The 17,390-nt window shown below is 45.5% G+C and overlaps 1 protein-coding gene across 1 annotated transcript; it reads left to right on the forward strand.

The window, feature by feature from the left end:
• Positions 1-5,897: 5,897 nt before the first annotated feature.
• Positions 5,898-9,308, forward strand: CHST2 (carbohydrate sulfotransferase 2). The gene has a single exon (XM_065844442.2). The coding sequence runs from the start codon at positions 6,155-6,157 to the stop codon at positions 7,448-7,450; it is 1,296 nt and encodes a 431-aa protein (XP_065700514.1). The 5' UTR covers positions 5,898-6,154; the 3' UTR covers positions 7,451-9,308.
• The last annotated feature ends 8,082 nt before the right edge of the window (positions 9,309-17,390 follow it).

The following is a 17,390-nucleotide window of genomic DNA, read 5'->3' on the forward strand; positions in this document are numbered from 1 at the left end:
ACTAACTCCGGTCTGTGGCGTTGGTTGTAGGGAGTTCAGAGATAAGCTGATGTGTGTGGCTGAGGTAGCTCTTCCATGTGACCTGCCAGGGGTTTTGGAAGCTCTTGACATGAAACAGGACATCGCCCATTGTGTTAAGGTACGTGGTTATAGAAGCAGAATCTCTTAATTTCCTTTAGGACATAAAACAGTTACACAACAGTTGAGAAAAGACTTCTAATTTTAATAAAAGTCAAACAGAGACTTAACTACACTGCAGTGTCCTCAGGACATTCATAAAGTTCTGGAATTCCTTCAGCTACACAAACAGGAATGTAAAAATATTTATTGAAATTAACTTTTTGAAAATGTCCTCTGTGCAACTGGAGGTGAATGTGAAGGAGTAATGGGGAGTGGGGCAACAGCTTTCTACAGATATATTGTCCGCTTTGCTATTTATTTCTAAGACAAGCTGGTTTAATTTCGGTCTGTGCCAGCTGCTTCTGCAGCACAGATTCTGCACGCACAGCTCAGAAGGAAATCCAAGAGGAAACAGGTGCTTTAGAAGGCAGATTGCTGCACCGCTCTCCTAACGAAATGACTGTTGAAGACTTGAGCATTATTGGAAAGTAGTGTGTTTTGAGGGAAGTCAGCTGCCACTACTGTGTGAGACTTTGAATAAGCTGTTGAGAGTTATGCACAGTACGAAAAGGAAGGGTGCAAAATAGAAATATCTGCAATTCTAAATACTACTGTGCAGGTTTTTCTCACCCATCTCTAGTGGTGATACCAAAATAACCGTTGTAAACAAATGCATACATCTCCAGGTTTAGACAGCTACTCAATTTTATACAGATTTTATTCACATTTTGCAATCTATAACTTGTGCTTTAGTTTTAAGAATATAGCTTTTGAGCAGTGTTTGAAGAATTCAGCATCTATATTTATCCTGCATAGATTAGGCTATATACAGGAGTTTTTAATCAACACCCAGAACTTATCACACGTTAGGTGTATGTAATAGCAAAACCCTCCATCTTTCATCCAAAAACAATTTGGTTTAAGATAAAAGGTCTTGCTGATGTTGGACTTTAGGAAGAGTTTCTTCATCTTGTGCCCAGTCCGTCCTTGTGAACGTGAGAAAGGCAAGTCTTAAAGCATAAAAAATAAAATCAAGTCAGGAGGTGCTCCGGTAAGGACCGATCAAACCTTTTGCCCCATCACTTAAACGAAAGAAGGCAAGGGTGGAAAATCTAGGAGAGTTCTGGCTGGGGTGGTGTCACTTTGGGACGGGAAGAAATCATTCAACTAGTCAGGATTTGGGTTTTCTAAATATTACATGTAAAAATTGTATATAGTTAATATATAGATATAATAAATATAAAATACTAAAATGTAACATCAAATATTTAAGCTTTAAATGCATACAATGAGTTTTTTCCTCATAGTTGAAATTGGGGAATTTTAATCACAGTTGCTTACTCCTTACATTATACATCGCTTGCTATAGAGTTTGGGGTAAATGGGGTGACTGGGTTGCAGTGTGCAGCAGCCCATACAGGAAAAGATGCATTATTTTCTGCTCTATCAAAGCAAACAAGATGTAATGTTTAAAAATTGAAGCTGGCCTGTAAATAAATGTTGAGGGGATTTTAGCTTTATTTTTTGAGGTTGAATTTTACTTCTTGAGGAAAGTTTTGTTGTTTGACATAAGCAGTCTAGTACACTGAAACTGGTAAGCCTAAATTAGACTGGCGTGAAGTAAAATAGATGGTGGAAAATATACGCTGAAGTATCTGAAAAAATTTGTGAAGGGCTGTATCTGTACAGCTGCGGAATGTTCCTCTTTCACACACCTAAGTGTGGCTCTTACCACTTAAGCTTTTACTCTTTTGGTTTTGCACACAGCCAAGATGGTAAGACCCTGCAGAGCCTGGGCCGCCTGCTGAGACACCTCCTGCCTGCGCTCTGCACTGGCTTCGAGAGACTGGGCGGAACACTTTACCTTAGAAATTATTGCAACAGGTATAAAACAGCTCTGTCACTATGGTGCTGATTTTAATTCAGTTTTAAATTGGCTACAGTAGTATTTAAGCCCATGAGCTAGTACTGAAGTATTTCACTGACCTGGGGCTCTATTTCATGGTAGTTTTTACAGCTTCCCTCAGGCTTAAAAAAATCACGGAAGTAGTTCTGCAAGTGGGGTGAGTTACCAGAGTCCTCCTTGGTGAGGATCTTGTCCCCTGGACATATTGTTACAAAACCCTGCCCCATCACATTATTTTATTTTATTTTTTTAAATCTATGATAGGCTACATATATATTTTTCTTCCTTCATTGTAAAAAGCAAGAGAAGTTCTGAACTGCCAGCTGCCTGATGATGACTTTTGTTGGCACTTGGCAATAGATGATTGATTCATTGGTACAATCTCTGTACGTTTTTACAGATCTGTCTTTTAAACTTGAGGAGTGTGTATGAACTTTTCAGCTGCTTTTTAGAGTTAAAATTACTGTTAGAGGCCATTGCTGTGGTCGCACACACAGCCGTGCCATCCCACAGGGCTGACAGCCAGCAGCTCCTATTCTAGAAGATCAGCAAGTACTTTAAATCCCGATCTGCAGAAGAAAAAGTAAAATTCAGAATCCCTTTAAGGAGAGTTCTTTGTACACAATGATAATGGCCCGAAACAGTGTGTCTCAGCTTCAACAGATCTGCAGAGCCAGTGATCTGGTGTTTTGCTGTCTGTCTTTGTAATACTTTCCATCAGATGTGTAAACGGTTAAAGCAAACAAACAAAAACCAAATCAAAACGAAAACCCAAAAACCCGGTGTGGGTTTAAAGTTGTCTGCATAAATCTTCTCCATATAAACTTATTAAAAATTCATTGATATTGAGTTGCTTAAAGAGATAACTTGACTACCCGGTCTGAAACTTGTTCCGAGAGGAGCGAATATTGCAGCTGCGCTGAACCTGACTGATTTCAGTCGGGTTCTGCATGGGTGCTTGAGTCCACCTGCACAGAATAAATATATATGTAACTCCAGTTCTGAAAAATAAGATGTCATTTTGCAGCGTGTAGGTCAAATTAAAGATCTGCTCGGACCCATGTTTTCCTAGGTAGAGGTGGAGCAGGGTATCGATGGCCGGGTTACTGCCAGTGCTCAAACTCTCTCTGATTCAGAGAGATGTAACTGCAGCGGAACAGCAGGGAAGGTGCAGAATCCAATTACAGCTTTTAACGTTTGGGTTTGCTGATTAGTTTCACCATTTCAACTGTTACACTTGCAGTTCATGTTTGCTTGTATTTATTTATAGCATGCTAAATTTTAAATTTTGTAAGAACTGGAGATAGCTTTGTAGTTTTTTTTTGTTTTGTTTGTTTTACAAAATTTCATACCTGTATTCAACCAAGTGAAATGGAAAGAAGGGATTAATTTGAACTTCATGCTATTTTAATGATTTTTCACTGCTATAAATTGGTTTTGCTCCCTGTAGTCTGTCCGTTATTGCGTTAGTGCTGCAGTACAATATTGATGGGGATCCTGTTTTATGAACTGTGGTGTCTCAGTACTGCTGTTGTTATTCATAATTTAATATAGCTTAATTGATGCTATTAAAGACCATTCCAAAACCAAACATTTTAGCTGGGTGAAGGTCACTTCATCTTCAGTGAGCATGTGAAGCCAAATAAATATTTAATCCATGCCTTTATAAAAGCGATATAAGCAGTGTATAAAAACTCAAGGATTAGGACTAAGGAATAAAATAACTGCAAGAGTTTCATGCTGCAAGGTGCTTCAGAGGTATATCTTTTTTCATTATATACTGTGTTTCAAAAGTTACACCTCAATTGTTTTATACTCATCAAGTTTAAACTTTGAATGTATTTTGCCCACTAAATACAAATTATTTTTGCAGAATATGACTTTAAATGCTTCCTCTGGAGCAGTGTAGGTAAAAAACAGCTTCCCTTTCCTTCTCATTGTTTAATGAAATATGGATTTTTCCCAAATGTTAGTAGCAGAAGTGTAAAACAACCACTAAGTTACTTCTATATGAAAAGTCACAGTAACATTTGAATACTGTGGGCAGCTTGTGAAACGAGTCCCCTCCCTTGTTCCTGTGGTTTGGCTGCATCTGCTGCAGGACAGCAGCTGGGGTGGCACAGCGTCTCAAACCGGGGGTCACCCCTGCGCCCCTCAGCCCTGCAAAGCTTCGTCGCTTGGAGGGGCAAGCGGAGAAGAGTCTCACTCTTTGGGGCTGGAAGGGTCTCACAAGCTTTTCCATACAGGCAACTTGACTGTTACTGTCTTGGTTGAAAATCTAGGAGGAGTACAGAAATCCTTTTAATAGGGGCAATAAATATTGTTTACACATTCAGCTCTTCCACCAGATAAGGCAAACACCAGATGAATTTGTGTTTTGCCCACTGTATGAGTGTAAAAGTGTGTTGCTATAGTGTCAGATCTGTGCCTTCAGAAAACAAATGTTCCAGCAAAACCTTTTGTCAATGTCATCCATCCTGGAGAGATGAGACCGTGTCTGAGCCAGGTACAGCTCAAATCTATCACCTGCCCTATAGGGGGTGGGCTGTATATGTGTCTCCTATGGATGATGAGAAAGGCTACAAGGATGTGAGAGCTGTTGGCTAAAGAAAGCAAGGGAAAGCTTCTGTAACTCGTGGTCACCCCTGCGTCTGCTCTGATCTTCCCTGGGGAAATGGGGGAAGTTTTGAGAAAATGCCTCGACAGATCGGAATCCGCGGGCATTGCCCAAAGCCCGGTGGTGGTTCCACAAATGTGCTGTCCCTCCGGATTCAGCTCGGGCCGTGCCCGGGTGCGTTCTGGGGATGTGTGTCTTCAAAGCGCCGGTGCTGCCTGGAGCTGTACCGCTGCTTGCGCTACACTTTATGCACCGCTGCGGCTATAAACCACAGAAGTCATGAACAACTCCTTCTAGTACGTGATAACCACTCCGTGGCAGCGGGTCTCTGGGTTCACCGCCAGCTGCCGAGTCGGGAGCGCGACTGGGGCCGTGGCAGCGTCTGCGCTCGGTTCTCACCGAGCGAACGCAGGGCCGGGGACCTGGGGGGTGACCCGTGGCCGTGGGGATGGGGTCGACCATCTTCTCGCTTGTTCGCAACAGAAAACTCACCCTGGCGCTGAGTTACCGGCCGCTCGGGCTCGCAGTCCGCAAACCGCAGCCCCGGCTGCAGCCGCGGTGCGGGGAAGCCCCGCCGCACACACCGCCCCACCGCCCGAGCCGCGCCAGCTCGGGGGGACCGACAGGCACCTCCGGATTGCAAAGGGACCGGCTATTTGTAGCGGTTGTAAAAATATTCTTAAGAACTGAAGGTACGTTTCTGTCTGAGCTGTACCAGGATGATCCAGTTGCAGTTTTTTATGGCTTTGGAGACATTCTTAGAGGACCCTTTAGAAATCCGAGTTCCTCCAAGTACCAAGTTAACAATACCAGGGGCACCTTGTCTATTCCAGGCTCTCCCCGCGGGCGGGAGGTGACGAGGCGGGGGCAGCGCTGCAGGCCGCTGCCGGCGCGGGGCTGCGGCTGCCCCGAGGCCCCGGCTGCCCCGGGGCCCCGGCCCCTCCGCCGCCGCGGGGCGCAGCGGGCTCGGCGGGCACCGCGGCGGGCGCGGGACGGCGGGGAGAGCGACCGCGGCGGCCGCCAATGGAGAGCGCGGGGCGGGGCGCCGCCATTTCGGGCCGCACCTCCGCGGCGGGTCCCTGCGCGGCGGCGGTGGCGGTGACCGCGGCTGTCCCCGCTGCGGCGCGGGGGCGCCATGCGCGCTGGCGGCTCGGCGCAGCGCCCTGCCCGCCCTTCCCGCCCGCCGCCCCTTGCTCCCGCCCCCGCGGCCGCGGTGCGGGGCGGAGCGGAGCGCGGCGCCGCCTCACCCCGCCGGCCGCTGTGAGCTGGGCTGCGGCGGCGCCCGCGGCCGCTCGGCGATGGCGGCGCGGAGGAAGCGCGGCTGGCCGCGCGGCTGCTAACTAGGGCAGTGGCGGGGCGGGGGCGGCGGGGCCGTCGCGGCGGCTGCGCCATGCGGGCCGGGCGCGGGGGGCCGGCCGGGAGACGGCGCCGGGGGTGGCGCGCCCTGCTGCCCGCTGCGGGCCCTCGGGCGCCGGGGCGCTGAGCAACAGTTGGCCCCGCCGCCGCCCAGCATGAAAGTGTGCCGGCGGAAGGCGCTGGCGCTGTGCCTGGGCTACGCGCTCCTGCTGCTCCTCGCCGCCCTCAACCTGCTGGAGTACAAGTGGCGGCGGGAGCCGCGGCGCTGCGGAGAGCCCCCGGCCGCCCCCCGCCATCGCCCCCCGCCGCCTCCCCCGCCGCCTCCGGCCGGGAGCCGCGGTCCGGCGGGCGCCCGGCGGCAGCTGGTCTATGTCTTCACCACCTGGCGCTCGGGGTCGTCCTTCTTCGGAGAGCTCTTCAACCAGAACCCCGAGGTCTTCTTCCTCTATGAGCCGGTGTGGCACGTCTGGCAGAAGCTGTATCCCGGGGATGCCGTCTCGCTGCAAGGGGCGGCCCGCGACATGCTGAGCTCCCTGTACCGCTGCGACCTCTCCGTCTTCCAGCTCTACAGCACGGCGGGCGCCGGCAAGAACCTCACCACGCTGGGCATCTTCGGGGCGGCCACGAACAAGGTCATCTGCTCCTCGCCCCTCTGCCCGGCCTACCGAAAGGAGGTGGTGGGCATGGTGGACGACCGGGTGTGCAAGAAGTGTCCCCCGCAGCGCCTCAGCCGCTTCCAGGAGGAATGCCACAAGTATCGCACTCTGGTCATCAAGGGCGTCCGCGTCTTTGACCTGGCTGTCCTCGCCCCGCTCATGCAGGACCCGACCCTGGACCTCAAAGTCATCCACCTGGTGCGGGACCCCCGCGCCGTCGCCAGTTCCCGCATCAAGTCCCGGCACGGCCTCATCCGGGAGAGCCTGCAGGTGGTGAGAAGCCGGGACCCCCGCATCCACCGCATGCCCTTCCTTGATGCTGGCCACAAGCTGGGTGCAAAGAAGGAGGGGGGGGGTGGCTCGGACTACCATGCCCTGGGTGCCATGGAGGTCATCTGCAGCAGCATGGCCAAGACCCTGCAGACTGCTCTGCACCCCCCTGACTGGCTCCAGGGCAACTACATGGCTGTGCGCTACGAGGACCTGGTGGTTGAGCCCATCAAGACCCTGCGGCAGGTGTACGGCTTCGTCAACCTGGCGGTCAGCCCGGAGATGGAGAAGTTCACCCTCAACATGACCAGTGGCCCCGGTTACTCCTCCAAGCCCTTCGTGGTGTCTGCCAGGAACGCCACCCAGGCGCTGAGCGCCTGGAGGACTGCGCTCAGCTACCAGCAGATCAAGCAGGTTGAAGAGTACTGCCACCAGCCCATGGCCCTGCTGGGCTACGAGAGGGTCGACAGCCCCGAAGAGGTGAGGGACCTCAGCCGAACGTTGCTCAGGAAACCGCGGCTGTGACGGGGCAGTGGGTGCCCACCAGCCGCCCTCGGGGGCAGCTGAGCCCCGCTGGGGAGAGGAGCCGTTCGGCCGGCTTGAGTGGGGGAGGGAGCCGGGAAAAGCTGCCTGGTTTTTGATTTCCTCCAGAGACTGCTGAAGGGTAACATACCATAATGTGATGATTTTTTTCTTTTCTTTCTTCCCCGACTCCCCACCCCTCCATTGGGTTAGATGCGATTTAAAAATAAATAAATAAAGTGGAACTGAAAATATGTGTGAAGCCCCTTCCCCTTGCTCTAAAATGCCAGGCAGTAGTTCTGTACCAAAATCTTGTTTATGGAGTTCTTGTGCATTCGAAGATGGTAACAAAAACTCTTGCACAATTTCTAACACATCTTTATCTCCCTTGATGCGGAGGGGATGCCCTTGCAAAGCGTAATGCTGAAAATCAGACTTTTGTATGAAAGCAAATGTTCAGACATGATAGTAAAAACAACTCAACCAAACAATAAATGATATTCATTTTTATAATTACCTCAGTTGTTTGGGAATTACAATGTTGCTTATATACAGCTGGAGGGGATGCTTGCTTAAAATAGCAATGTGGACTTTTATAAGTGTATGAGTGGAGGGCTGGAGTCCAACATTTGACATGTTCAAAGATTAGGAGCTGCTCTTGCAGAAACAAGTACAGATTTTACAAGTGCGGTGCAGGTTTTATGGCTATGTTAAAGCAGATTTCTATTTAACTATTGTCTTTTTTGTTGTATTTAAAAAGTCTTTCAAGTGCCACTGTATTAGTGTCCTAAGAGTTTTAAAACGTTTGCCATCACAGCAGTATTTATTTTTGTCTTGACATGTATGTCCAGGAGTCACTGTCAAATAGAAGTGGATCTACAGCGTGACAAGATGTGCAGGATTTTAAAAGACTTTTATCTTACTGGAAACATTAGCATGTGTGAAAACAAAAATAAAATTATATATATTATCTATATTCTATAGTGCTAACAATGCATAAGATATGTAAGATATTTCTTGACGTTGATTGGTAACAGGCATAACAGGGAAGCACAGAAAAATGCATAAAATGATTTATTTTTCTTCTTTGTCTAAGTGTCTGAGGGTATATTTATGTACAAGGAGGGAGGAAACGTACAGCTGTGTGTTCATAGCTATAATGGAGCTTTTACCGAGTCAACCTAGCATTTGATTTCAAAGTGCTGGTTACATATTAGTTTCTTGTAAATTGTCATTGCTCTGCAGTGGAGCCAGATGGTGGTCTGGCTCTTTCTGGGAGCTTTGCTTAGAGACTCTGTCCCATCGTTAAAACTTGATTAAAAAAAAATAATAGAAGAGCTTTTACTACTTCTGCTTTTATAATTTCCTGAAAAAGTCATGGTTTATTAAAGGTTAAGTGGTGTGTTGCAAATGAGAAGTGCAGATGCCTCAAGTGGTTTTTAATCTTGGTGGTGTTCTCTGATGCTGTTTGAAGGCTCGTTTTGGAACTCCAGTTTTTAAACAAAAGTTTTTTTGCCAAACTGTTCTCTTCGGAGACTGAGACTTTTCTACAGGAAGCACATTTTACATTGCCTATTTGGGTCTTGTGCCTTCAGAAAATGTGAAGAGGAGGAAAAAGGAAATTGATTTGTGAAAATAAATTTATATAAACAGGATGCTGATAAGTGTGTGTGTGTGTGTATGTGTGAAAATTTCAGTGGTGTGTATAGTATGTCTGTTTCTTGTGTTAGTACTTTAATTTGAACAGGTGATAACTGGCTACTGAGCTATTTGAGTTCTTGATGAGATTTTGGCATTAGATGTTGAACTTACCCTGAAAAGGAAACACATTTAATAAAATAGTTAAAAGATTGTTGCATAAGGTTGCCTGTACACTTGCTGACTGACTGCCCTACACACATCCATTCCCTCAGTTCATCTTCACCATCAGTACAAATAACATAGATAGTATCTATCAATGGGAGGTCTTATAACTGGTGTATTAGGATGTATTCCCAAATTCCAGGTGGCAATGCTAAAAACGGGAGGGATGGTTGATTTGGTACTTATGGTGTTGTGCAGTGAGGTGTTTCATGTTATCACTATGTACTCTGGTGTGGTGCTGAGTGGATTTTGGACATCTGGGTTTGGGATTTTTTCTTTTTCAGTTGGTATGTCCTGGGACAGAGCTCGAGTATCTGTACTGCGTATAGAGCATGTTGCTTGGTTTTTATCCATCCGCTGCTGCATCACGCACCCCTGCTCCCCAGCGCACAGTCCCGCCGGCAGGGTGTTTGCAGCTGGGCTGCGCGCAGGGTGAGCCGGCCCAGGAGCTGCCGAGCGTCTGCAGAGCCGTGTGCTCCCCGGGGATGTGACCCTGTCCCCCGCTTCCCCTCTGGGCTGGGACACTGCGCTGCGATTTCAGCTCCTGCTGTCTTAAGTATGAAACTTTACTGTGGTTTCTAAATGGGGTTTTGTCGTGACAGCATATTAGAGCACAAGATATTTTGATTTTGAGGGGTGAAACATGGTCATTAATGTGTGCAGAATTCCTTGGTCTCTTCTGGGAAAGTTTTCTGGGCAAGTAAAGTGAACAGGAATTAATTGCCTCTGGGAATGTGAAATAGATGAACTCGATTGACTTAGCTTCCAAAAATCTCCTTTGGATTCTAATTAAAAAGCTCATCCTGTTGTTCTGAGACAGCGCTCTCTTCTCTCTTAATAATGGTGCATTGCAAGCATCTCCTTCAATTCCCTGACATGAACCATGTGCCAGTAGAGTTACAGCATCTGAATCTGGTCCATCATTTGAGCTCCACCTACTACATTGCAGTAAGGAATTACCCAACATGCTGTACAATTGTACCTGAGCATGTTTTGCTGAACAGAAGAAGTAATCCAAAGCTCATTTTGTGAAAATAAAGCACTGCAATTTTGTTCAGGTAAAGCTTCAGGAGAAGTGAATGGGACTCTGCTTGTGTAAAATGCAGGTGGGCTAGGTCCTATATTTAATGCTGCTCCATTAAAAAAATAAGTATGTGAACAACTGGCAGTTAAAAGAGGTCACTTTTAGTCCTTTTTAATATTCAGAAATGAGGATTAGGGGAATTTAAAAAAGCCAAACATAGCTGAAAAAAAAGTTTTACATGTGGAAAATTATAGAGAAAAATAGGGTATCAGGAAGATTATGAACATGGTTACAAAAGATGTCTGCCTGTTGTGAGGAGGGGCATCTAGCTCAGGTCAGAATACTGAAATAATACTTCACTCTTATGCTTAAAAATAGTGCCTAGGTTTGCTTTTTGTCTGATTTAATAATTACAGTGTGCTTCTTCAGCTGAAGCAGATGCTTATATTAGTGAAGAATCAATAGCATACACAAGATACAGGGTGCATTAAGTTGTGCTGGACCAGGAGAGAGACTGCTTTGGAGACCTCGCCTGTCATTTTGATGGAACAGAAAGGCCTGTGTGCAGCTACGTGTTGTTTTATCCTGTGAACAGAACTAGAAAATTGTACAAGTATTGTAAATGGTAGTGATCACTCTGCGCATGAGAAGACAGGAAAATCCTCTGTTCTCCACTGAATCAATGTGTAAAAGTGTGGAAGGTGCTGCAGCTGACCTGAACGCTGATAATGAAACAATGGTTACATAAAGGGTCTTTCAGTCTTTCTAACAAAAAGAGGAAGTTCTTAATCTTTCCGATCACTTTGTAATTTGTCAGGTGTTAAGCTTCATGCCCTGACTGGGAAGAGGAAAATAACTAACTTAATTTAAAACCACAAACCTTATTTTTCAGTTACAATTTCAACTCGGGTCTCTAGAGATGAAATACTGGTGGTTATAACAAATTCTGAAACAAGCGTTTTTCATCCCATAGGCCATAAGAACAAAAGCGGGATTATTCTTTATTTCTAATTGCTGTAGTGTGTTTTAATGGCCTGTGAAAGTGAAGGGTGTTTTAACACAAGCTTTTGCATGGCACAAGGGGCAGTCTTAGGGTCCGTGTTTCAGTTTTGCTTGTGTGCATCCCTTGAAGTGCAGGCACAGGTCTTCCTGGAGTGGTGAATGCCAATTGTGTCAAATTGTCTGGGGCTGCTTAACGTGAACAGGCTGAATGTTGAGCAAATGCTGCCTGGTTACTTAATCAAATGGATCGTAAATACTCTTATTCTTGTGACATTTCAATTAAGGGTATTCTACCAGGATAAATATTACTCTGCTAGAATTATGCATATGAATAAGGCAAGCAGATTTACTTTGGAGTGTGAGACTGCTTACCGTTGATGTATGTGACTTTGATGGCCAGTGCTCTCTGGTAGTTATCTTGGCAGTCGTTGGATGCGGTTTACATTTTTGTATCAGAGCTCCTGAGCAAGATCTTATGAAAATGTGCACGTTCTGAAATAAAAATAAAAAACCCCCAAACCATGGAATGACATTTCAGCAATACTCATTATATTGCATACTTTTAAAATAAAAAATACAGTTTGGTTTATTTGGATTCACTGATATCAAATGAGTTCTGTTAATGTGTTTAAATAAGAGCTCTTGGCTGTCATGACATGCATTATTATTCATGTAAGTTATCAATTCTGCAAAGAAAATGCACAGATTCTATACAACACAAACTGTTTTAATTTAGCAAGGTAGAAAATTTCCTTGTGTTTATTTTTCTCTGGGGCTTGGGGTTCCTTGCATCATGAGATCATTAAAGGATCACAAGAATGGGCCTGCATTATTGAGTGTTTAGTGTTTGGATCAATGCAAATCCAATGAGAATCAGTGTGAAACATAAGGTGTCCTGTCTTCCTTCCCTTGATACATGAAGAGCTTACATTCCTCACACACATCAGTATCATGAAAGGTATGAAAAGAAACAAATCATAATATAAATGGGAGAAGTAGGATTAAAGAATCATCTGCTTTTGCAGTGAAACACAAAGCTGTAAAATGCATGTAAAAATATATGGCAGATACCTTCACAGAAGAAAATTCTATATGTAAAGGACACATTTATACCCACTAGTGTGAGTGAGATCCCTGGTGTCCACTTCGATGTTTGATACAGGAACATGCTTGTCATAAACAGAGTGGTGGGAAGGGAATTGAGGTCAAGCAGTAGGTTACCATCTCTTTGTTCCTGTCAGAGAAGTTGGTGAGTAGCCAGGACAGCCTGCGGGTCTTTTAGAATGAGGTGCCACAAACTCGTCTGGATATAATGGCATTATTCTGATGGGGTTTGAATGAAAGTAGGACTTTCCTGCTGAAAAACAAGATGAAAATTAGATTGGAGAAACTCCCCAAATGAAAAATTATAAACAAAACAATCTGAGCAGGGAAGGCTGGTAGGAGCTGCTGAGCAACCTGTCCCTAATTGCAACAGTGAAGTTTCTAACTGGAAGGGGCCCTGCAGCTATAATTTTAAGGACTCTGAAGATGCTAGTAAGCTTTAAGTGGAATTATGAAGGATACCATTACGTGTCATTTTCATTGGAATGGGAATATTGTGCAGGAGTCAGACCCTGGTGGGTCTTGGAAACCTCCAAGAACAGAGACTGCACAATCTCCCTGAGCAGCCTGTTGCAGTGCTTGATGGTCCTTGTGGTGAACCATGATCCTTCAGCAATGCTGGCCCCAAATCACTAACTATATTAAATAAATTTCTTGTTCCTTAATTTGGTGTTTTGCCTACGACTACTGATGTGGGTCATGTCCTGAATTCCCCTTAACTGCAATAGATGTTGGCAGCAGCTCAGCTGTTGTGAAGGGTCAGCAGCAAAATGGTTAACGAGTAGTGATCTCAGTGGAAAAATGTGGTTTCACAGTTAGAATTCTACATCCAGCAATGTCCCTGGTTTTGCCCAGGAGTGATAAAGAGGAGAGCAGAGGGAAAAGAAATTCACTTAGAAGAAATGAAAGGAATACAAAGTAGAGTCTATTGGAAGTTACTCTTTCTCTGCTATAAGAAGAGAGAAATACTGTTAAGGAAAATGGAAAGAAACAAATGATACCACACAGCAAGGTCAGGAGAAGATGAATAAAGGCATTTGCATGTTAAAAGCAGAGAGGATAGAACCCTGAAGAATATAAGATAAAATGTGCTGATGCTGTGTCCTGTGACCATTTGCAATTAATAATGATATGCAGAAAGAATTCCTCACTTTTAACACTTACAGTTTTAGATTCACTGGTTTTACTCATAATTTCAAGATGAATTTCAAACATGAATAATTTTCCTGATTATTTGTATACTTTTGGTGTTCCAATTTGTTTTGGGTATGGATGGAAACAGCATAGCTGACCTTTTGTCTAAATATTCCTTTCTTCAGACCTCTATGCATACATTCTCAGGAAGCCCCCTAGTTTGCTGAATTCTTGGCACCTTCTTATTTTCCATCTGCCAGATGGTTCCTTCTCCCACCATGATCAGGCACTATGTAGAAGGTGTTCTTCAGGATAAAGAGCTGGCAAAACGCCTCGAACAGTGTTGGTTAGGACTAAGGATGCTTCTGAGTGCAGTGAAGCAAGAAATGAGACTCAAGAGCGACATGGATGGGTGTGCACCACGTGGGAGAGATGGAGGGATGAGGAGCAGCTTGTGAGGCACCTCAGGACTGGCAAGGTGAGCTGCTGTGGGGTGGCTGGGCTGTTGTGGTAGGGAGAGTGGGGGTGGCTGTAGTTTTGGGACATTTCTTTGGTTTGTGGGTGAAGGTGAAGCGTGTTTGGGAGCCCTGTCTGCTAAATTGTGCTGAGGCGATGAGCATCAGTGATCTGCTTGTCTTGGGGGCAACAGGACAATGTTGTTTTGGGCTGGTAATTTGAGGGACTGAAGCTTGAAGATAGCTCCTCTGAGGAAATATTAAAAATGAGCTCATATGGTACAAACCCCATGCTTCAGTCAAGCGGGCTCTGAAGTGGTGGTGAGATGTGTAGGGAAGGGCTTTGCCCCCTGTGAGTCCAGGGTGGCTGATTGGTGCTGGCTCAGGCTGTTGGTGGTGCTGGGGAGGTGACCTCTCTGTCTGGCAGCCCAGTGGTGGAAAGCTGCTAATGGGTGGCTCAGTGGTTGCTGCTGTTGTGGAGCACCAGGTGTGCTTTGGGGAACAGCTTGAAGCCTATGAGGGGCCCCTATGGAGTAGTGATGCCTGTGGGCTGTTCACTGCAGCCAAATGGCGGGATGGCGTTGTTTGTGTGGAGTTCAGGCTGTGCATGTGCTCTGCTGCTGTGAGGACATTTGGCTCCTGTCTGTGCCATGGGGTGTGTGGTACCGCTGTGTCCTGCCTGGTACCACAGGCATGCTCTGCTGCTGAGCTCTGGCCATCTGAGCACTCCTGCTTCCGTCCACCTCTTCAGGGACATGCAACAGCTCAAGTAAGTCTCCTACAGCTAAGGAAAGGCTTTGAGTTGATTGTCACTCACACACACATGTACTGACTGACAGAAAAACCTGTATGTGTTTACTTGCCTTTTTTTAAGTCTTGTTGGAGCTCAATCCAGAATCCTTTGAAGTATCTAGTGGCAGGCCTGACCCACACCTGGAGTCACAGATGGATTACAGAAAGTGTTTGTCTCCCTTCCTCGTCTCTCTGCAATGGCCATGCCTGCCCTGACCTCTCATCCCCCTTGCACAGGGGTGAGCTCTTGTCTACTCACTTCTGTCTCATTTAGAACCTGTAGGTGGTCAGGTTCCCTGTTGCTTAATTAGTTCTTTCATAATGAATGATTTTGGTGCTTTGCTCTGAGTGGTAACCCACTGTTTATCCTTGTCATTTCTACCTGAAGAATTATTTTGAAGTTTAAAATTTCACAATTGCTGGCTTTTGCTGTGGCTGAGCCTGTAAACTGTACTTAGATTCCTTAAATCATATCAAGAAATCGTTGGACTTCTTCCTCACAGTAGGCTTCAGACCTTGGTACAGTGTTAAGTAATGGCTCATCATTTTCTCTTATGAGTCCCTACATAGGAGGTGCTGATAAAATGTATGTGTGTGGGCTCACAGCTGACATCCTTTTGACTGCTCTGACTGCCATGAATATATGTCCCCATAATCTATAACTTCTGACTGAAACAATAAATTAGGCATAAATTGTTCTCGTGTGTAAACCTTGGATTTTCTTGACTTAAGTGTACAGGCAATATGTAACAACCTTCTGGATAGCTACTGAAATTATCCCTGTAGGAAGGTGAAATGGGAAAAAAAACCCCTAAACATAATTTTAGAAAAAGAGGAGCTAACTGCACAGGCAGATGATGCATTTAAAATGGCTTGTGTTTAAAAAAAGTCCCTCATAACTATGTAGTTAGTATTTCTATAATTGTCTATAATTAAGACAACTACCTTAAGTGTTCCCAGCAGTTCTTCTGCATTAGGTTACTGAAGCCAAATCAAGATGCTGCTCTCTGGCATCAAGATTTCTTCTCTGATTCATCTGCAAAGGGCTTGGAGGTGGGCAAAGGGCTCCCTAATGCTGTCTTTGGAGGCTGTTAGTGCCTGGGTCTTCTGCTTCCATGTCATGCAGATGGGCTTGGAGGGAAGAGGGGGGTAACCCATGAAATCCAGATGGTGAATGAGCTTCCTGTACCCATGCTGGCTATGAGAGTGCACCAGCGTCCTGCAGTACAAGGCTGTGCTGGGTGCTCTGGGAGTCGATGAACAAGTGGGGCAGTGAAGAGATGATAACAAGTCTGACAGAATAGACCATGTTATTGTCTAAAAAGTTAGTTTGACATATGGTTATTCGACCATGAATGGTAAATACCTCATTATACAAAGTGATTACTATTTCTAACTCAGCTCTTTGGTACTTCAGTGAAAGCAATATATCTTTTGCATTTATTGGACTGCAATAGTGACAAAAATGCAGCACACTGGCATCCTTATGGGTGTGCAGAACACTTTATTTTTCCAGGCCACTAGATACATCACTGATGCAGATCTACTTCCCTCCCATTGTCCGTATACTTAGCCATAAAATCTTGTTAAATCTTCTAGTGGTGGTGTGACCTGCGAGAAGCACCTCAGGGCTTGTGTGTGATCTCTTTCTAACCTGTGTGAGGTTTCTCTGTAGAGAGAGGTTGTGGTGAGGATGGAACAGGTCATGTTGCTCCTCAGCAACCCTGGGTGTTTGTGACAACGCCAGGTGGTGGCAGGAAAAACCCAGAGCAGCCTACAGGGTATTGTGTGTGGTAGGGGGCCTGTGTCCAAGAGCTCTTGACTTGGGTCACAGTGGCCTGAGAATAACCGAGAGTTTTGAGCCAATAGCTGTGAGATAGAAGCCTTAAATATACAGTGAATCACTTAAGAACATATTTTTGGACGGTCTTTAAAAATGGTGCAACAATGTTGCTAAGTGTGTGTACGTTTCCATTTCAACCATCCAGACCTGACCTATGTGATAAACACATACAGGGGCAGGTGCTGTGGTACAAGAGGTTGTTTGGTGGCTGGGGGAGCAGGAGATGGTGAGGCACAGGGAGCAATTTAGCTCATTGGTTTAACATACTCTTAATTTAAAATCTATGCATAGTAAAAAATGGTTTTGCATTAAAATTAGAATATGGTATTAACTCATGGACATTTAATCCTCCCATAAGTAAAAACAGTAACTATATTTAAGGTAATTTAGAAAGGGAGGAAGCGTTTTCTATACTGATGCAAGGCATTAGAGAACAAGTGGTGCATGAGCAGGCCACACAGAAGACGTGGTATCTGAGGAGTGGAAGCGAAGATCACTTTCCTTTATGTATGTAATGGCAAGAGCTTATCAGGCAGCAGAATCAAAAGAAATTTCTGAAGGCTGGGATTGGGAATTGAAGTATGGGCAGGACTGAGTTTGGATTTACAAGAGGCTAGGTGAAGAGGTGCACATGTGTTTTGTATAGATGTCCCTTCTTGTTTTAATGAAGCATATTGTATAATAACACTTCTTCCCTTCTGTTATGCTGAGCAGTCTTTGAAGTAT

This window comes from Patagioenas fasciata, chromosome 9, assembly GCF_037038585.1.
Source record: "Patagioenas fasciata isolate bPatFas1 chromosome 9, bPatFas1.hap1, whole genome shotgun sequence".
NCBI lineage: Eukaryota > Metazoa > Chordata > Aves > Columbiformes > Columbidae > Patagioenas > Patagioenas fasciata.